Source organism: Hypomesus nipponensis, chromosome 19 (assembly GCF_054491055.1).
Source record: "Hypomesus nipponensis isolate SF chromosome 19, ASM5449105v1, whole genome shotgun sequence".
Lineage (NCBI taxonomy): Eukaryota > Metazoa > Chordata > Actinopteri > Osmeriformes > Osmeridae > Hypomesus > Hypomesus nipponensis.
In genome coordinates this window covers 6,713,170-6,735,386 of record NC_140379.1, presented here as the reverse complement: position 1 = coordinate 6,735,386, position 22,217 = coordinate 6,713,170, and the positions used below count along the sequence as shown (strand labels likewise).

The window sequence follows — 22,217 nt, the reverse complement described above, 5'->3', positions numbered from 1 at the left end:
CCTCAAAGGGGTGGTCTCTCTCTAACACACACACACACACACACACCTGCAGGCTGTGGCTGCCTCAAAACACTATTAGATGCTTGGTCCCTGGACACACGCGCACATTCGCACAAACCCCCTGCTCTTCCACAAGACTGGCACACCAACACAGACAACAATACACCTTCTAACACGCACATCAACCCGGTGTGCCATCACGGAGGGAGGAGTAATGGAGGGAGGAAGGTTAGCGCCTCTGCAGCGGAGCTGAGCATTCATATTTCATGAGGAGAACCTGGGCGATGGCACACACACACACACACACACACAGAAACCTCCCCAGAGGATTTTCATCATATACTCATCTCATGCTGTCTTCATGACACCACATATTTCACCACCAGCGTGATTCCACACACAGATACACACTCTCACGCTTCAACACACACGCTCACACTTTCCCCACCTTCACTGCACATAGTAGTGTAGCGCCTATACTAACACACCAACGTAGTAACCATCCACAAATACAGCCACACAGCACCTCGGTCCTCCCGGACCCAAAGAACAGCCATGGCAAACTCCAACATCTTCTAGTAAACACAGGCCCTCTCTAACAGTCGAAGGTCTGGTGTGAAGAGGAGCAAGCCAAAGCAAACCACCATGTATTTCTCGATCCCTTCTATTTCGCCTTCATGTATAAGTGTGGCCTGAACCCTCGCCCTGCCCCTGGCCCTGGTGTGTCATTAACTGTCGCAGAGGGCAAACCGAATTCACCACCGGCTTTAAAGAAACCGCCCACTCAAACGCACACGACATGAGGCTGTCTGGCTCGGAGGCTTATCTGTCAATATGAGGGAGAAGGCAGGGTTACAGTACCAGACCACCGTGCCTCCCTGGAAGACAGACCTTAAGTGTTACTGTATCCTGTTGATACTATAAAAGGTAACTCTAAAACTGACTACATACTAAACACATTGAACCTAACACTAAAAGCTCTACCACTGGTCTATAGTGAAATTGTAACTGGGAGGGAGGGAGTGTATAGATGTTAAAAGTAAGATTAAAAAAAATAAAAAATTGCTACTCTTGATTCCACCGTACACAGCTAGCTTAAAAGTTCATTACACTGAATGATTTCTCAAAATGTTTGGAATGTGTGGCGTGCCGATCTTCATGAAAAGGCCATTGAAACACCAGTGGACGCCCTTGCCTGTACATAGCCTAGTTTCCCTGTTGGGCATTGTTAAAAAATAGGTTATGTACTCAGTCAAATGTGTGATCTGTCCATTGCAATCAAAAGACTGGTTTGAGATGAACATGTTTTAATCGAAATGTGTTATTCAACAGAATTACACCTCTGTCTGAGAATAACTATGGTGAGATTGAATATGGTTTAGGACCCAATATTTAATTAAGCAACGGCAATAATCGTACACTAGAATCGTACACTATAATGTACAGCTAGCCAAATGTGTTAAAATGCAAATCAAATGTGTAGTTAGCCTCTTTTGCTAATCTATACTACAATGTACATGTATATTTAGCCTCTATTCTAAATTATGCCACTATGAAAAATACAGTAATGCAATAATGATGTATTCGTTTAGCAAGGGCTTTCAACAGCATAGTTGATCTGCCGTAAAGCACTTTAACCTCTGAGCTATACTAGCCAAGCAAACTGCATGCTAAAATATGCTAATGTATAGATAGGGTCCTTGCTATGCCATGCTATTATGTATAGCTAGTTTCTATGCTAAACTGGCAGAACGTACTTGGTACTCTAATGATGGTGAGAAGTCCACTGCCCCAGGCTTTGGCCAACAATAAATGTAACCTGATGCTAGTTCCTGTTGTTGTGTAAGCTAGCTGTGGTGTAGTCTGGGTAATTTCTCATCTCTTCTGGGTGTAGGTCTGAGCCTGTATAAACCATGTAGACTGACGCAGACCAGCACTAAACCCCAGATAGAAGCTTTAGCATGACAGAAGCCTGATCTCCTCCACCTCTCCTTACACATTCTCTCTTTCTCACACACACACACACACACACACACACCACTGCCACATTAACACCCTCACACCACACACACACACACACACACACACACACACACAGCTAGCTGAATCCATTATCGGCAACAGCCATTTTCCAGCAGCCAAGCTCATAAAATCATTAATCATGAAGCAGGCAGACAATATTGTGTGCCATTGTGTAAATTTTCGGTCTTTTCTTCTCCGGGTCATCTTCCCAACCAACAAACACCAATGACCTGGCATTCCTGCCTGGCCGAGTACATGCCGTGATACACCCTCGGGTTTGGAACGGCAGATTTTTCATTAGCCCACACTGGGTGTGGCTTACCACTGACTACACGGCCTCATAGGAAGAGAAGTGGGGGGGGATGGGAGCAGGATTATCTTTACATAGACGCTACATGCCTCAACCCACTAACAGTCCTTCAGAAGCAAATCCATATCGGCGGAGAAGTCAATGCGAAACGCAGCCATTGTTGCTCCTCCCTGTCTGTGTGCGCATGGCTGTAGCTGGTTTATTGTTGAGTACAACGTGCCGTAAATTAAGCTGAACTTTGAGCTGCCATCTTGTTGACAGGCAGGGATGTGGGGAACTGGGAGTAGCTAGCCAACAGACCTGTTGGAATGCTGGAAATAGGCTTCTTAATGCGAAGCTGGGGCTTTGAAAAGTGTGGCAGCAATGTAGACAAACATTGATCCAGCTGGCCTGGCAGCTCTTAGTTTAAGATGAAGACCTTGAAGTACATGCAACAAAACAAATCACTCTTCCTTCACTGCCAAACGATACATTTGCCAATTGTGGGACAGTCAGGTTGCTACTTACCCAATCTTGGCCTTCTGCTTGGGTTTGGACGAGGCCACGATGCGCGCCTTCTTGGACACCTTCTCCTTGGGCCGGGACTTGCCCCCTCGCTCCCTCTCGCGGTGCCCCCGGTGCTGCGAGGAGCTGGGGAAGCTCTCCGGGCTCATGACCCGCGGGATGTTCTTCTCCCCCCGCTGGCGGGCCTTGGCGATGGCCTCGTGGATGATCCGGTTGGCCTTCTCCTGCTTGTCCTCCACAGAGCCCTCCATAAGCTGCTGCTGCTGCTGCTGGGCAAGCTGCTGGCTCAGCTTCCGCTGGGACCTCTTCTCAGACGAGGAGCTGTAGGAGGACGTGGACGAGGAGGAGGACGAGGAGCTGCTCTTCATCGGAGGGCTGAGGACCCTGGCCTGGCTCGGACCATTAGCGTTCTTGCGAGGCTGGAGGAAAACACATTGAGAATGAGAGTGAGAATATAAATTGGAATGAAGGCTCACAAACACAAAGAAGGTGAGGTCATGCAGCATAGCTAAATAATGTAAATACATCTGAGTAATAGGCAAGTGGAAAGTCCTGGGGGGGGGGGGGGGGCGCGGATTTTAAAATTGTTTCCCAGCAAAGTCAATATACAACACAAATGCCTTTTCAGGTTGTTGGCCAGTCATGTTCTCCCATACAGAAGCCAATAGCCAAAGAGAATTCCTGAAACTTGAGTCTTCTCTCTGTCAGATTTGCATAAACTCAGAATAACCTTCTTCACCAGACTAATCTCACCACCACTGATGTGAAGTTGTTACGATACCCCAATGAAAGAATCTTCCCGTTGACATAACTGACACACACCGTCACTGACTTGAAGAATATTTCCAAGGAATAAGACCTCTGGCACATTGTATGTCAAAGAGGCGCAAAAACTCCCATCTTACAATCCAGTTTTATAGCAGTTGCTGTGGTTGGTGACGTGGGGAGGGCAATAAAATGACAAAGCAATGTGCTTTGAGCAATGGGGCCTTTTGTTGTCATGAAGCTAAGCTAAAAGCTGGTAACTGTTCATCAGATTTCCCTTGGAGGAAATGGCCAGGATTGAAATTGCACTGTGGCATACAGATAAAGGAAGCACAAGGTTTATTATCAAAGAGGAAGTAGACTTTACACCGAATCATATTCATAAGAACTCTTTTAACAAACAGCATGGCTTCTTAGAAAAGGCCAGAAGCAGCAGCTACAGTAACACACCACATTGTTTTGTCCGCTACATCCAACATCTCCCAGCAAGCTGCGTTACTGTCTCCGCTTTGAAGACGCGCTGAAGCGCCAGGCTTGTTTCTGCTGGTCACTCACTTTTCCACTCCGTCTCCAAGCTGCCTTTTCTCCAAACATACTTTCTACGGGGGCCCACGGGCCAGAGCACGTGGAGCCAAACGCGCATGAATAATGAAGGCGGCCTGATACGTGATAATGCGTGAATAATGCATGGCTGCATGTATTCCTATACAGTGCAAGCTTCCCTTCTGATGAGGCTAGCGCCCACAGCCTAGAAAAGGATGACCTAATCTAAACGTGTTGCGGACGGCTCCATGGCAGCACCATCGCCAGTTGCTCCGTACACTGCTATATAAAAGAGAATTATCTCGAACTTAACCACACAAACAAAGCAAGGGGGGAGGGGGGAGGGGGGAGGGATAAATAGCAATTCGTTTGGAAGATACACAAGAGCGGCATTATGGGTTCACACGTGTGCTATGCTCAGGCTATTAGAGAGAACATTATTGCTTCACACTGGAATGTTCTCGTTCAAGTTCAAAGTGAAAAAGAGTTGGGGGGGGGGGTGGATTGGTGGGGGAAATTAAAGCAAAAGAGCGGAAGATGGGGAAGAAACACGAGGGGGATGAAGCAATGAGGGAACAGAAGAGTGAGAGCAGGAACCAGAGCTTGTATGAAAAGTGAGTGTCGGTAGCGGAGAGAGAGAGAGAGAAAGAGAGCGAGAGAGTGGAGAAATGCACCAAAACCAAGTGCACTGCAGCTGTGTAATACATCTATAAATAACTGAAATTACAGGCTGCCAGCACTGCAGTGATTTCAATCTCTCTCCCACCGCACGCTCCCATGAAAAATGCTAGGCTCTATCACAGCCCCTTGAAGGTAAAGAGAGAGGGGGGGATAGAAACAGTTTGGACTAGCCCGCTCACTCCTTCACGCAATGAACTCTCTAGTGAATGATGATGTTCCCAGCTCATGTGACACACACACACTTTCACAACACACACACACCCTCCCTCTGCATCGGACCACATAGCCAGAGGAATCGAAGTACAGAGGAATAACATGAGCGTAGGCAGAGAAAGCTAGGGAACATAGCATGCCACCTTAAGGCCTAGCACCATTAAGCAAATGAGTATGGAGAGGGGGAAAAAAGCAACAACGAGTTCAAGATGGCGGCAGTGGAGGCTGCAGCATGAGCCAGTAGCAGAGGAGGTTGTTCAGTTCCTGCCGGCCCCTCCTCCCCCTCCCTCCCTCCCTCCCTCCCTCCCGGCTCTCAGCGCGACTCACTTACCCTTCCTCTTGGCCTCTTCACTGTAGACATGTTTTTTTTCTCTCTTCCTTTCCCTCCCCCTCTCAAACCAGCTAACAAAAGCCTTGCCCTTTCGCCGGGTTTTTTCTCTCTCCCTTGCTCGCTCGCTCGCTCACTCCCTCCCTCTCTCTCTCTCTCTCTCGCTCGACGATCAGTCTTCTCTTCCTTGGAGCTGCGTGTCCCCCCTCCCCCCCTCAGCCCTCCTCAGGCAGGCAGCGGAGTGGCGGTGGCGTGTCGGAGCCTCCTTCACCTCCTCCCCCGGCGGGCAGGGCTCAGGAGGAGCATGGGAGCCGGGGCTCTTCACTGGGAGCGGTGGGAGTAGCGCTGTGGGCGGTGGAGGAGGTGCGTGGCAGTCCAGGAAGCTCTCATTCTTCTGCTCTTAACCGCCTGCTTCGGCTCCGTCCGCCTGAGCCGTGCCGTGTGTGCGGGCGCGCGCGCGTGTTGTCAGTCTCTCTTCCTGCCTCCTCTCTCCTCCCTTCTCATTGATTCCCCTCCGCCGCGCGCTCTCTCCCTTTGCTCCTTTTCCGTTCTCCCTCGCTCCGTTTGTCTCTCCGCTCTTTTTTTTGCGGCTCTTCCTCAGGCTAAGGTAGGCTACTCTGTGGTACACAAAATGGTTTTGTGTTGGCTTGCTCGCTTGGTTGTTTTCCTTTTTCCCCTTGTTTTTTTTCCTCCTCCTCTTCCCTCGCTCCCCTCCCCTATCCCTGGCTGGGGCGTGTGTGGTGAGCTTGAGTCTCCGGCAGAGCGGTGGAAAATGAAAGCACAAAGCAGCAAAATGCATCAGCATGAATATTAGAGATGTCGTTAAAATCCGGACGCGTTTTTCTCTCGCTCTCTCTCTCTCGCTCTCTCACTCACTCACTCTCTCTCTTTGGCTCTTTGTAAGGAAGTAGGCCAGCAGATGGTGCTAGCAGTTATTACATTAACTTTCACAACTTAACCCCAAAAGTACTGCATTTTCATACAAGGAAAGAGAATTACATTGCATATGTTGCCATATCCCAGCTAGAGATGTGGCCGGCACATAAGACAGAGGCCATTAGAATCATCCATATGAAACAAACAAATGAGCCCTTAGATGCAATTCACAATAAAAATATGAAGCAAACTAAAAACATGTGATCCAACATCGTGTGGCCAAAATTCCCAAGCACTGTCCCTTCCCCGCCACCTTCTCACACACACACACACACACACACACACACACACACACACACACACACACACACACACACACACACACACACACACACACACACACACACACACACACACACACACACACACACACACACACACACACACACACACACACACACACGAGCTGGCGCTGAGAAGTAGCATCACAGGAGTTCAGACACACTCTGGTGAGTAGCCGTGAGGGAGGGAGGGAGACAGACGCTGTCCACCCAGCCGTACTTCCTGCTGGTGGCTCGCGCGAGACCAGGGCGGGACTGGCTGAGATATCCCTTCCTCCTAGCGACCGAGGAGGGGAGGAAAGAGGAGGCCCACAGCCTACCTAAACGTGACGCAGGGGGCCATGTGCACCGGCTGGCACATGGTCCCAGTGTGCTGGCACACACGCAGCCTGGCCTAGAGCCTGGCACAGGGCACGGTAAGGTCGACCTGGGCCGCCTGCCTCACACACACACACACACACACAGCTCGCTGAACCCAATTAGAACACATAAAACACACACACTCCTCACCGCACAGACAGGCATGACCTCTGTCGCAAAAAAAAAAAAAAAAAAAAACTGCACAGCTTGTAGGAAACAGAAGGGCAATTTCAACCCAACTCGCTTTCCAACCCAAGAGCAACCTACAGTCTTCTCTGGTTTCCAGAGACAACCATGTAGAATCTACAGCCTTCAGCTAGCTGCCTGCTAAGGAGGACAAGGGTCAAGAGGAAGCTGCTAGTTTGAACATAAAGCTTCAGGACATCAAGTAGCTAACCAAGGGCACACCGTCTGGCAGGAGTGCAAGGTTTGTCACAAACCACTGATATGATCACTAGGTGCTCGACGCGATAAGGACGGGGAGATTGAAGCCATAGACATATGTCATTTCATAAATTAATGGATTACACAGCAACAACCAGGGCCTATGCATCACTTGGTTCAACAAAAGCGATGACATCTCAATCAATACACTGCTAACTATTAGCCTAAAATGAGGGACATTTGTGTTGATACTTGAGCAACAAACTAGATCAAATGCAAAGCCCTGCTTCTGCTATGTAGAACAATTCTACAACCACCCCCATCTGCAACTTTCAAACAATTTTGTCAACAGCTGACAGACTAGGCCTTGGAGTTTGGACCGTGTGTGTGTGTGTGAGAGTGTGTGTGTGTTTAGGGGAGGGGAGGAGAAGGGGGAGTGGAGGGGGGTTGAGAGAGAGCAAGGGCAGGGAACTAAGCAACCCAGCATGCACCGGCTGGCTCCCTGTAGTATGAACACGACACATGCTAATACAGCAGGCTTCACACAGCTCCTTACGCGAAGCACCACGTGCTACGACGCCAGCACCGGCGTCGCAAAAAAAAAAAAAAAACTCATTGTTGCAGGGAATCGTCCAATCACAGCGATTCTCAGTTCCATCGACATGTTTTAGGGAGGCTGGATGTACAAATACCGAAACTAGGACAGCGCGACCTGGCCGCGACGGCCCACGATGCGACCGTCATCCTTTCATCCTTTCAAAACGGGCTGCGGCCTCTCCATAATGGGACACAGCCTATTCAGTGACAGAAAGGGAGTGACACAGAGCCAGACAAGGGGGACAGGTACAGAGGAGCTTCAATCCCACCCACATAGAACCAGACACAGAAAGGCTCTTTAGATGCGTGTGCCTCTCGCACGGTATTGTTTCCGTGAGAAGGAGGTGTGTGTGTGTGTGCGTGAAAGCCAGCGAGACAACAGGGGAACAGTCAGCGCACGCACACGCACACACACGCTTGAGTGGTCACATAGCCCAGCGAGCCGTGACTCCTTGGCAACCCAACAGTTAAAATGCAAATTGGGCCGAGCAGATCTGTGCGAGGGGGAGTGGTCTCCCCCTCTAAGGGGGGGGGGGACCAGCGAGCAAATGCGTGAGTGAGAAGGGGAGCGCGTGAGAGAGAATGAAAGAGAGGGAGAATGGACGAGAGACAGAGGCGCACAGAGACCGAGGCACAGGTGGCAGTCTCTGAGGACTCCATTATTACCTCATCACATCACTGTATTAGTGTGCCACTCTCATATCTGCCACCTCGAGTCTGAGAGACTCGCCACTAGCGCACCATTAGGGAGATGTAGAGCACACAGGCAGACGCCACACAGGCAGGCGCCCAGCTGGAGGGCGCTTTTTAAAAAGCACCGGTTCATCAAGGTCTGTAGCCAACTAGCATCTTGCTCCAGCATTCACACCGAGCAAAAAGCGTCGCAATTCCAGCTTTTCGGTTTGAAGCACGAGTCAGGGAGCGAGGATGTGAACACGGTGTACCTTGTGAGCAAACATTAGAGCCAGCGGGCAACGCAAGACGCCCCCCCAAATAAACAGTCAATGACGACAAAGCACAAAGTCAGTGATGTAGTCGTACTCTCAAACAGCAACACCCTCACGCACGTGGGGACTTTCTTTTCTCAGGCAGTTCAGATGTGGCGATGGACTAAACCCATTCACACCTTTTCTTCCTTAAAAATCATTTTGGAAAGCGTGCCGCTGCCAAGAATGGTGCAATTGGGCTCTGTGTGCGAAAACAGTGTACCACTCACCCTCCCAACCATAACCAGAGCCCAAACCTATGGCCTGGATAATGGAATATAGATTATGCTGTCAAGCCGGGGGGAAAAAAAGATTAGGCCCCGCTAATTAGGCCCCCGGCAGTAAGGGGGGAGGGGGGTGGGTGGGGGGAGGGGGGAGACTGATAAATGAAAGGGGACATGATGCACAGCAATGCTTCCTGAACCCATTAAAAAGAGCATCAGGCAGTAATGATGCTTCACACGAGGGGGGGGAGGGGGGAGGGTAACCAGAGGTGTGACTCGCTCTGGTGAGAGACCCAGTACTACGACGCTGACCCCAGCCCCGCTCTGACCCCGCGGCGGCACGCCACCGCTGTCTCTGCGGGACACGGAGGACAGGTCTAGCCAGCATGTCTCATTGTAGGCTGGGCCGTGTCACTGGGAGGTGAGCTAGGGGAAGGGCGGATGGAGATGACACAGGTTCCGGGGGAGGTTCCGGGCTGTGTCGCTAAACAAAGGAAAAGATCAAACTCTGACAAGATGTTGTCACGTGCTGCAGACAACCATGCGGTGGAGGAGAGGGGGGGGGGGGTTTACAACCATCTACACACGTACACAGGAGGGTGCTAGCACTGCATGTGCATGTGTGCGCGCATCTCTGTCCAGAGATATTTATAGTAATCAGCTAGAAAGCTCTCCGGCCCGGGCCAGAGCACACAGCTTGGCAGGTTAATTCCTCTCCAATGCAACCATTAGCATGTTGGCGCTAGAAGGATAGCTGTGGCTGCGACAGAAAATGTGTCTTCACTGCAGGGGGCCCCCCAACACACCTCAAACTATCTTTCCTGTGACGCATGTTTAATAACAGCTAATCATTCTGCTAATTGACTCCATTTAATGAAGAGAAACATCGTGGGCCATTTTCATTTTCATTTCAGTGGGGGCACAGAAGAGGGGTTATGGTTAGGACCGAGAGGGAAAGGAGGGTGCTTTGCGTCGAGTCATCTCAGAGAACCCATTGGACAGCAGGGGGGTGGCGGAGAGGGAAGAGGTCAGTCTGTGGTCATTGGAGAGGATTTTCAGTCGTCGGGTTTAAAGCGATTCAGCCCCGCTACGTAAAAAAACCCACCAGGAGGTCAGAGGGCATATAAACAGGAGGCTGGTACGTAAATGAGAAACCCTGAGTAACACTCTGTGGCCTAATGTGCAAGGCCATGCTCTGTGCTGCCTGGGAGCGCATGTCACTGTGGGCTGTGTGGTCTAAAGTAGCAGGTCTGGCTAGCTGAGGATACTCATTATCCCATTAGGCACTGCAGTATATAGGCCTGGCCTAGCTTCAGAGGTTAGGCTACTAAGGAATGTTGTCCTGAGCAGGGTATAGGCCTGGCTCCGTGTCAATCTGAATCAATGGCCAATGAGCAAAGGGGAGGTGGGTCCAGCAGTACCCTTCCTTTGGGCCGTCCCATTTTAAGACAGTGTTCAGAGAAAGGGCAGTCACTCAAGTAGATTTAAGAGAGCATTTCAAGAGCTTGCCAAGGCAGCAGGGTGTGTGGGAGAGTGTGTGCGTGTGTGGGTGTGTGTGTGTAAGAGAAACAGAAGAGGGGAGCCCATCCATCTATAAGGAGGACTCCTCCTCCACAGTCACAGGCTGACTGTAAGAGTGGAGCACAGCCACATCATTGCTCAGCCAGACCGACAGGTTCATTCGAGTCTGGCTTCCAGCGGCGGGCCTCTCTCGTGTTGTGACAGATTGTGCTGAAATAGGGACAGAGATAGCATGTCACGACCGAGACAAGGCGGCGTTGTCGAGCCGAACTGCCGCACAGAGGATGAACTGTATGGGTGAGCCACAAGGATGACGCCATTTTCTACGCGCAGTCAGACCCTGGGTGGGGGGGGGGGGGGGGGGGGGGTTCCTGTGGGGCTGCAGCTTAAGCCACCAGGGAGGGGGCGGCAGGGGGCTTTTCTGCCAGACCTTTACAGCTCCTTCATTATTGAAGCATTGCAACAACAACAACAACAAAAAGAGAGCATGTACAGGCACACAGACCCACCCCACACAGGGGTGTGTGTGAGAGAGGGGGAGAAGACAAGAGAAAGAGAAAAGCAACAATGAGGGAAAGTGCAGAGCGGGCTGGATAGCCTGGGGGGGGGTGGGCGTTGAAGTCAGGGTTTTTTCTGCTCTAATTTCCACTTCCTCCAGAACAGGAGACAGGTGCCTGTGAGAAGGCTCTGGAGGGCACAGAGGGGGGGAGGGGCCTGAGCCACCACACACACACACACACACACAAACAAACAGTAGGCATGCTCATTGTAAACAGGAGCAGGAAGGGAGGCTGAGGACAGTCAGAAATTGGCCTCCATCACTACTACTTAGCCTGGCTCACCAGACAACGTGACGCAAACACCCACAAGGAGCCGTGCTTCATAGCTGTGGGGAAGAGACCATTGTGGATGCAGACACATCTTGGTTAGAGACTGTACGAGCATTTGATAGCTTACAATTGATTTGACAATCGATTTACAGCATCCCACAGCGACGATGGATGGACGGAATGTTGGAACATAAATTATATTGTGACGGCACACCGGCAAACAATTAGTGACAAGTAACAAGAGTTACTGTGGTTGTACTTGCATGGTAGATCATGGTCCATTCTATTTGAGGACCCTGAGAACATTTAGGAAGTCTTCCCATACTATGAAGTCTGGACAACTTTGAGTCCGGTGTCAAGGTCAAAAAAAATTACAATTAAAAATACATGCCATTCCATGACTTTCGTTGGCCAACCGTTGTTGAGATATGCAATAAGCCGGTAGCTGGCCTGCTTGGGTGATGGCTGTGTCACGCCGGCTGTGTCACGCCGGCTGTGTCACGCCGGCTGTGTCACGCGTCAGCGGCACAGCCACGTAGGCAGCTCCGAGACAGGATCTGTGGGAGCGTTGGGAGCCGAGGTGGGTGGTGACAGGGAAATGACAGGGTCACAAGAGGACGCCCACGTCCAGCAGCGGCGCGGAGAGAGAGGGAGAGACCTGCACCGGAATGGGAACATGCACTCGTCCCAGGAACAAGAGGCGGCCGTCTGTTTCCCTCAGCACGAGGCGAGCACGGGCTGACAGGAGACAATGGCTCGATAAAAATTTAAAAAAACGCATGTGAATGTGTTTCCGTTTAGCAGGCGACATTCTCGTCACGCATGATGAGAAGCTGTGTGTTGAAGGAGGAAGACGGGGTAGGATGTTTGGAGCGACCATGTTTGCATGGGCCACTGTTATTTGTGATGTAGTGGAAATGGCAACAAGACGTTTAGGAATTTGTTCAAATAATTAGCCTACAATGAGGCTAGGCATGGGCAATCCTGACAAAATGCAATGTGACGGACTAATAGATATATTATTCACATAATTATAACAATTAATAACATATCATGATTAGGCCTATGTCATAATAATGTAATGCTTAGCGGTGAGTGTTTGCTTGCTGGGAGTGGGAGCACAAGAACATTGTTGCAGAAATTGGGAAGCCAATATTCATTCCCCTGATTGGTTGTCACGACAGTTTGCATAGAACTTTGATGTCTCTCCGCTCTCCATCGCTAAGCCCCACCACCCCCACCGTTCCTCCACTGGCTATGCATGGGAGCAAGTCACCACAGGGTACACGATGACAGCATGAAAGACACATGCAGTCTCTCATCCAAGAGAGTCAAGGTGATGGCCAAAATAAAGGAAATATTGCATGAGGTAGCCCTGGTGCACTCATTATAACCCGCAACTAGCTGTTACAATCTTCTAATGCCGAGCAGTGTAGAGTAATGTCAACCATCAGCTGACTGAAATTAGGAAATCATTTCTGGGAAAGCAATTGCCATGTTTCCTTCTGTACTGCAAGTCCTCTAAGATGTTAAAACATTAACTTCAGTTGATTTGTTGGAAGAACATTTTACAATTATGGTAACTTTGGTATAACAGGTACTGCAAAGTTTCCAACTGAACTTTATTCCTGATTTCTTTATCGAGGTTTGTCCTTTTTTTCCACAGAACTTGAATATTGTGACATGAAGTTATATCTTTGTAAACAAACTCTCCACAAACTCTCGCCTGACTGGCTGCTATGGAAACCAGTAAAGTTGGTAACTCTCCCCAACTACTACTGAATTACCAGAGAAACCTGTTTCCTCGGCCACATAGCGACTTATACAAATCAGTAACTCATGCGATCGCCTAACTGCCATTTTACGGACAAAGCAAACACTGAACACCAACTAATTTGAAAACTGAAGCACAATAACCAAGTATAAACAAATGAAGCAAGCTCAATTTTACGTTTTTTTCCTCCTCCTCTTTTACATCCCAGGATTATTCTGAGCAGGCACGGTACCTCTCATTGACAGCCCTATATTAAATAGTCCCTCCCAACCCGTCACTTCATTGTCCCCAGAGACACGATCTTCAGCCGGCCAGTGGCTGAGTTTGCTCTTGTCCGCAAGAGGTTAACTTGACAGGGGCTCTAGGAGGTAACGCCGAGTCACCAGCGTAAAGCCTCGCATTCCAGTCACACAAAACCCTGCGTTGACCGCTCGACAGGCCTGCGGACGGACACACACTCCCAGAAGCACTCCCCCCCACACACACACACACACACCAACCTTCGGCCAAAGAAGTCACAGCAACGTGATCCCTTGTGAACGGACAAGACAAAGACAGAGCAAAGGAGAAAGATAAAGAAGGGGGGGGAAAAGCAGAAGAAAAAGAATGCTTTTTGTTCATACCTACTGTGCAGTTTGGGCTGGAAGGGTTCCCACATGCTCCTCACAGTCTAAATCCAAGTACAACTCACCCCTCCCTCTCTTACAACCCCCCCCCCCCCCCCCCCCGCCCCCCCCTCTCCTTTCTGCAGCCCTCCCCTTCCGCCAGCCACCAAGACTGCTTTAAAAAGCTTCCTCTTCACCTCTGACCCGCACTGTCTCCGCCCCCTTCTGGCAAGCCTCCAACACTGACAGGCAGATGAGGCCGGATACAGGCTGGGAGCACACAAGAGAGCGAGAGAGAGAGCGAGAGCGAGAGAGAGCGAGAGCGAGAGCGAGAGAGAGCGAGCGAGAGCGAGAGAGAGAGAGCGAGAGAGAGCGAGAGAGAGAGAGAACGAGAGAGAGCGAGAGAAAGCAAGAGAGAGAGAGAGCGAGAGAGAGAGAGCGAGAGCGAAAGGGAGGGTGTATGAGTGTGAGAGACAGCCTATCATCTTGCGGCCACACAGAGGGCAGGTTTCCCAGCGGTGGGGAGGGGGGGGGCCCTCCCCCACAGCAGAGTGACATGGTGTCAGGTTTCAGGGCTGGCTGCGGCACGGCCTGGCTGAGAGTTATATAAACCTTGCTGGGGAAGGTCAGGAAGCAACAAAGACAGCAATTCAGTGGGGGCCCCCAGACACCCCGGGCTTCACAAACATGCACCCCTCGCCCCACCAGCGGAGTGGTGGAAAGGGAAGGGGAGAAGAGGATGGGGGAGTTCTACACTAAGCCAGCAGTACAGGCAGAAGGCAGGAGGCACCTGCAGTACACAGCACATCAGCTTATTCAGCCATCAGCGTCTGGGCTTCGGCTGCATCACACGATCACGTGTTCCTCCAATCCTGGTGCGAGTCTAGACAGTCTGTGGCAGCACATGGTGTTAGGAGCCCATTCTATTATGATGGTTCTTTCGTATTAATTCATGTCGTTTATTGTAGGCCTGGTCAAACAGACTGTTCCTCATGCAAAGTGTTAGTCGACAAAAAGGCCTACTATTTCCGATGCATCTCGGAAATGGATTAAAAGTAGGCTGGGCATCATATATAATATGGGGTTAACATTTATTTAAAATGCTAGATTATTTGGTGGGAAGTAAAATTATTTTAACGAAACTGTGTTTTCAGTTATACTGTCCCCAAGTGTTAAGAATCGCTTGGCTTCACTGAACAAAGCGTCTCTGTTGAGAGAAGTCAGCCTGCATCTGCAAGTGTGAACGGTAGCAGCCCGTGTCACAGCAAAGCATTGTGGGACGGGGCTTGGACAGGAAGGGCCATCTCTAATGCTCCACAACACACATCGCTCACTCCATCTTTGTGACAGTGTGCAAGGAGTAAGAACAACATTGTAATATATGACATGGTTGGTAGAAAAAGGCATTTCAATATAGGCTCGTTGAAATGGAGATTTCAGTATAAAAGTACTGAGTATGACTGAAAAGATAAATGGGTATGTCAAACTGTGGGACTAAACTTTGCTGTAAGCACCTAGCAACGCTGTAGATCTACCGCAAATTGCAATCTTCTTGTGCCTGGATATGAGGACCACAGCAAAACAATATTGATCGTGAGGCTTTGAGAATCGGCTCGAGTCTGGCAATCCACCCGTCGTTAACAGTCGGAAGTCCTAATTAGCCCCATGCACTGCAGGGGAGTGTGAGTGGGCAGTGTCCAATGATGTGGCCCTGTCTGCTCAGCAAGCACACCGACTGTCAGCTCTTCACACACCAGTGCACATGAATAGTGTGGTCTGCCCATGAGCATCAACAAGAGGCAGGATGTTGACACAGACAAGGGGTGGTGGTGGTGGTGGGGGGGGGGGGGGCGTTTGTTCGACCGTTCGTGTTCAGCGTTCCTCCGTTTCAATTACAAACATCTGGGGATAGGCAAGTGGGATCCTTCCGGTTGCATCATTCTGTAGTGGGTGTGGCTTGGCAAACAAATAAAAGCGACAACAACCCAAAAAGCCTAAACGGTGGTGTGCTGTAGAGACAGGATGTTCCAGCCTGTGTGTCATTAGAGCACAACACTGAGCTGGTAGGGGGTACTCAATACTGATCTCGGTGGGCCTTGTTAGTTGTTGCTAGCAGTGTGTGTGTGTGTGTGTGTGTGTGTGCACGCGCGCATGCGTGTGTTGACCAGTACGGACTCTCCTGTGTGAGCAGTGGGCCCTGGAGCAGGAAGACTGACAGGCTGGATGGTGGTTCTGGCTTCTGAGGCTCTGGTATACGTCATTGGGGGGGCCAGGGAGGTCTGCAGACGCTGCTACGTTACTGGTCAGCTCAGCTCCTCAAACCGCCTCCAGCCTGTCAGAGCCAACTAATGCACTCGCTCTCCAGTTCTTCATCCCTATCTCTCTCTCCCCCTCTCTCTCCCTCTCTCTCCCCCCCTCTCTCTCTCTCTCCCCCTCTCCCCCTCTCTCTCCCCCTCTCCCCCCCCCCCTCTCTCTTTCCCCCTCTCCCAGCCCCTCTCTCCCCCCCACTCTCTCCCCGCCTCTATCCTTCTACCCTCCCTTTCACTGACTGGTACTCACACGCACGCACACACAAATCTGCGATAGCAACCACAACAGCAGCAACCACCCCCACTCTCCAGCCATGCAGTGCGCAAGTGCCTCTAGGCTGGCCTGACCCACATCTTGATATAGCCCTAAGTATGCTTACAGTAAGTCCTGGAGACACTGCTGCCACTCTTAATCAGGCCCTACCTGCTGTCTGAGAACTGGGAGGCTAGGCTGGATGGATCATTAGCATTTACAGGAGGCTCCTCCCCCACACCCCCACTTCACTCCTGTCCACTCTCCACCTCTGATTGCTGGTTTCCAACAGACCTGCTTGTGCTCTTTCAGGGCTGGTTAAACATTACATGGGTGGCTGGTGGCGCCAGACGATATGCAGGACAGCATGTCAAAGCTCTCAACCTCGCTCTCCTCTCTACCACTCCAAGTCTGCCAAAGGCTTGCTGCCCTGGGCTATACAGTACAGAAAACACTAATTTCTCTTAATCTGCCAATTGCATTTCAACTGCTAATTCCATTTCAGATGCTAATTCCTCTTTCCTATGCAAATGTTGGTTTGAAAAGGGAGTCAAATGGAATTGGTATTGAAATTGAAGGGATTGATTTGATCCTAATGAAAAGGACTAACATGTACCATAGTTAAATACAAAGATTACGTGTGAATACTATATATTCTTATCTTAAATACTGCTAGCAGAAAGAAATGATTTCCCCATTCATCATTCCTATATTGGAATGTGTTTACATCTCTCTACCAGGGTGACAGACCTGAAGAGGCACTCTTCAACAACTGAACTAGCCTGACTTACGCCCCAGTTCACTTGTGGGAGGCCAGAATAATTTAATAGTACATCTCATTCAAATGTGTGCCGTGATTGGCTTACCTGCTCTTCTTCATAGGGGTCCATAGCTGGGGAGTTCCTGTCCTCCATGTCGCCGTCCCCGCCCGGGCTCCCGTTGGTCCAGGAGCAGTTGGAGCCATCCTGCTGGCTGAGGGCCGCTTCCAGCTGGGGCAGAAGCTCGTCAGCCAGCAGATCGGGGGCCTCCAGGCCCTCAAAGCCCCCTCCTCGGGCCTCCACGGGAAGAAGGTTGTCCTCCAGGGACTGATAGCCGTTACTGGTGGTAGCTGGAGCCCCAGCGGAGCCACAGCTCTGGGCCTGTTCCAGGGGCAGCTGGCTGGCTATGCTGGGGTAGCAGCTCATAGCTTGCCCGAACATCTCAGAGGAGTCATAGTTTCTATGGGTCTGTCTGGTGCAGCGCATGCCCCGGAAGGGACACCCATCAGCCTGGTTGACAGAGACCTGAGGCTGGCCCATACCGGGAGCTGTGGAAAACTCACACCCAGCAGCGGAAAGCTCAGGCACTGAGGAAGGGTGAGGGGCTGTGGTGGCAGTGGTCATGGACACCGGGGCTGAAGACAAGGTCTGGCTCAGGTTGGGCATGTTGGCTTGTCCTGGGAAAGAGGAGTACTGAGACGAAGGGTAGGCAGTGGCTGAGCTGACCGAGCAGGATGGCAGGGTGTGACCCATGGACGAGGACTGCATGGAGAAGGACAGGCTGGCGTCCTCCTGTCCTGACCCAGGGAAGGCCTGAGCCCCCTGGGCCATTTGATATCCACCCTGCTGCTGTAGAGGAGCCCCAGCCAGAGAGGCATTGGGGGTTTCCACATAGGATTTGGGCAAAGATCCAGTGTTAGTCACAGGCCTGGGGTGGAAATGAGCTCCCCCAATAGTTAACTGGTTGTGGTGAACTGACTGCTGGCTTTGGGTGAGGCTTCCCTGGTGAAAGGGGAAGTTGTGGTGTTGTGGTAGAGAATGCTGCTGGTGCTGGCTTAGGAGTAGTGGATGCCGTTGTTGCATTTGTTGGTGATGTGGCGGTGGTACTTGTTGACATGGGTGGTGTTGCTGTGTCTGTCTTAGGTGATGCTGCTGGTTTTGCAGTTGCTGCTGCTGTTGTTGATGATGATGATGATGATGATGATGCAATTGCTGCTGTTGCTGGGCATGTGAGTGGTAAAGATTCCCATTCTGGTCCTGGTTGCCCCACATGGGGCTGCTGTTGGAGAACAGCCCATTGGACTGGGGAGCTTGGCTCATGGGGGCACTATGGTATTGAGTATGTTGTTGGGCTATCATGCCACCACCTCCGACTGGGCCCTCTGATCCAGGAAAAGGCATTGCCATAGGATTCTGTGCCTTAATAGCAGTATAGTGAGCTATCTGCTGCCCATAGGGCATGGCCTGGGGGTTGGCTGTGGAAGGGGTTGGTGGGAGCATACCGGGGTGCTTCCCGGGGACCAGAGTCTCCACCTGCAGGGGTTCGAAGCCAGCGCTGAGGTTCAGCTCATCCACCAACGAGGGTCCTGGGGGGAAGCCCTCCTCAGCCAACCCCTCCAGCCCTCCCACAAACAAGCTGGGGTCATCAAAGAAGTCCATGATGGGATCTGTCGTGGAACACGTGCCTGTCTCCCCTGCTTCAGACTGCTGCTTGGTCCTAGCTAGTGCTGAGGAGCGACACAGGCTGCTGAGCTACAGGTAGTCCATCACACAGGGTCCTGTTTTTTTGGGGGGGGGAAAGGGGAACATTCAATTAGATTTGAGAAGAGTGAAAACACTGAGCTGCTTCATAGTTGTGGATATTTCTGGGTCATTAATTCAAATGGAGTTTCTTTATTGTGCTCACATGTGTATATAGAGTTCAGGAACTTTTTTCATTAGTATTCTAAAAAGGTACCGATGAATGACTGTGCAATTGATAACCCCAACCTACAACAAACCAATGTCTAGATGCACCAGAGCCTTCCAGAAAAGCCTGGTAATGGCCAGTTAGGTCAGTCTGAAATGGGATAATTGGCACCATCAATTATTTCTGGCAGCAGGTAGCTCGTCTACATGTGTGGTGGTGAAGCAGCAGCTGAACAAAGCCAACTGCCAGCCACCAGCCAGGTGCCTCCTCCCTCTGTTGGAGCCCACTGATCCTCCCAGTCGTGTGAAGCTGCCTGCTCTTGCATCCTGTGTGGGAGGTGCAGACAGCTGATGCCATTTTAACAGGCACCGAGCCAAGCAGCCTTAAACCACAAACCAGTAGATGACAGAACACCCCGGTCAGTCACGACATGCTGAGCACTGCTGACTCACTACAAACACACACACACACACACACTCGACATATCAGAGACGAGAACTCATGCTACAGGTGGCCTAGCCTGGGGAACCAGACGAATCTGTGAGCTCATGCTTTATATGCTCTGGCATATCTGGACACCCTCCCATTCCAACAGATTTTCTTCCGGCAAGGAAAGTGCTGGGCCAATCACAACCGTATATCTGATATGGGGTGGGTTTAATACAATAACTGTACATATAAGCAATTTTTGAGGCATTTTTGTAAACAACCAACATGCTGTTTTGTTGCTCTGATTGGTTGTATCTATCCAATTATGTCCACAGGCATTTGGTCTGCACCCAACAAGAACGCCCAGACTGAGATTACACAACATTTGCAAAATGGTCAGTCGATAGGGTACAAGTTATCAGCACTGTACTCACAACTAAGAATAATTGCTGGTTTGTCATATTTTGTATTCTGACTGACGAGAGAGGGTGCATAGGTTGTCCCCATTTGACTTGGTGACCTCAAGTTAAAAGGAGTGTAAGGACATTTCTAAAAAAGGAAGATGGATCTTGAGGGGGATAGAAGTGCAAATGTCTTTGCTATTTAGCTAATTCCTAGTTCTGCTATTGGATGATTATTTGCAGACAGGAGTATCTCTTGTGACACTGACCTAACCTCTTGCTGAAGACAGATAAGTGTTTTTTGGCACAGTAACACATGCATGTTCCCCAGTTTTGCCTTGGACCATTGAATTGAATGGCAATGCCAAATGAAAACAAACTCCCTAGTTTACAGCATGATACAGCCATTATGTCCCTCATAATGTCCCTCAAACTTTAGCCTACCTCATCATGGATTGGGATGAAAGCTATGATTTTGACTAGTGCAAAACACACCACAATTGACTTAACCATGAATAAGGATTCTATTTTCAGACAGTTTTTTAATTAACCGAAATAATTAGACTATAAAAGTCAGGCTACTCCAGGAAAACCTCGAAAACGTACAGTTTTGAGTACATGCAACAGGTCCCATCCTAACTCTCGTGCATTAGCCTCGTTTCTGTGGTTTCCTGCTTACTCAAGCGAGCTTCTTTGTTTATCATGAGCTAAGACTTTGCACGGCCACAAATGGATCTCTAGCGTTATACCCTTGCTTCTTCAACACCACAGTATGTACACAAATATAAAGGCGTTGTCCAGATGACTGATCTATTACCCATGAACACAAATCTGAGATAAGAGCAATCGTAAGGGGACAGACACAAATTAAATACAATTTATAAAACCCAACACACGCTAACTTTCTAAATTGTGTTTAGCTGTCCTGATCTCAACACGTTAATGATAAAGTAAATGCATCCTTGAGGAATCATAATAATTTTGCATATAAATTGCTATATCCACGCGCTACTTTCTTGCTTGCAAATTGACGCTGACGAACTAGATTAAGTTGTGTTTCGATCAATAGCAAGACGACAAGTGAAACTAAACGGGTGAAACACGCTGATAGAATTCTGTACATTACTTGTCCATGCATCAAGAGTAACTAACTGGGACGTTGGACAAGATAAGTCTTATGAGTTCAGCAGCATCCTCGCTAGCGTTTATCTTGTCCTGGACATCTATCTCGTTGCAATGTGCGGCCTTGCTGCTCCTCCTGACCTCCGAAGGCGATAATCCAGCGCCACTGGTGTTACCCAAGCAAGTCGTTTTAAGAGGTGGCAAGATGAAGACGAAACGGTCAACCTTAACTTTGTCCGTCTTGAAACTGGCAAAACATGGAAAAGATTTTTTACTAGATTGTTCCGCTTAAGACATGAATCGCACACGTGTTCCCACATCACTACTTTCCAAGCCCCTTGAATGGTGTCGTGACGCCTTGGTTGAATATGGAGGGCAGAGGTGGATGGGCTTGGGTAGCCATTGACGAGAAATTAACCATCACAAAAGACACTGTTTATAGACGAAGTTTCGTTTTATCGACGTGTCACGTAATCAAATTTACAAGCACAATAAGCGTTAAGAAAAGATAACGATGCTTGCCACGCTCACACAGCAACATCTAAACAGCATGTCGCTGTCAATTCGCGACCACCACAACGACAAAGCGAAACCCTTGTACTTATTACAATAATTTCAACTTTATTAAACCTCAACGTGAAAGATACATTAAGTGCATACATTAAAAATGGTACACACCCAACCAAGCCATGTGTTTTAGTGTTCTTTCGAGTAAAAGCGCTTAGCTTGTAGCCTACTTGCCCGAGTCCGACTGGGAATCCCACACAGCCACAGTAGTGACCAGCTGGGCTGCCAGACCGAGCTCAGTGTCTCTATATCCATAAAATGACAGCTAGGCTTACTCCTCGGAAGCAAAATGTTGAATCAGTTGTTTAAAGAATGATAAGTACTTACCATATTAGACCAATATGTAATGACGGAAAAGTTTAGATAATAAAGAGAGATTTATATCGGCGAAGTTGTATGTAGTTGCACCGCTGCTGGCGACCACAGCGGCTCTACCGATGCTGACGTGACGACGATAAGACTCAATTTGCATATCAGTTACTTGCTTTCTGATTGGACAGCTGAGAATTTGCCCAAGTTTCATTGTCTCGAGACAATTTCCCAGCCGGTTCCTTGTAGATAAAATGTATTTTACTGATATTTCCTCAAAACATTACCCATGAAAC

General features: G+C 49.7%; 1 protein-coding gene across 1 annotated transcript in view; it reads right to left on the bottom strand.

The window, feature by feature from the left end:
- chd9 (chromodomain helicase DNA binding protein 9) overlaps positions 1-22,114 on the bottom strand; it is a 53,607-nt gene extending 31,493 nt beyond the window's left edge. The window contains 3 exon segments of the mRNA XM_084682363.1: positions 2,840-3,255; positions 17,293-18,962; positions 21,940-22,114. Of these exon segments, the coding sequence (XP_084538489.1) occupies positions 2,840-3,255; positions 17,293-18,843 (1,967 nt within the window). The 5' untranslated portion in view covers positions 18,844-18,962; positions 21,940-22,114.
- Positions 22,115-22,217: the final 103 nt, after the last annotated feature.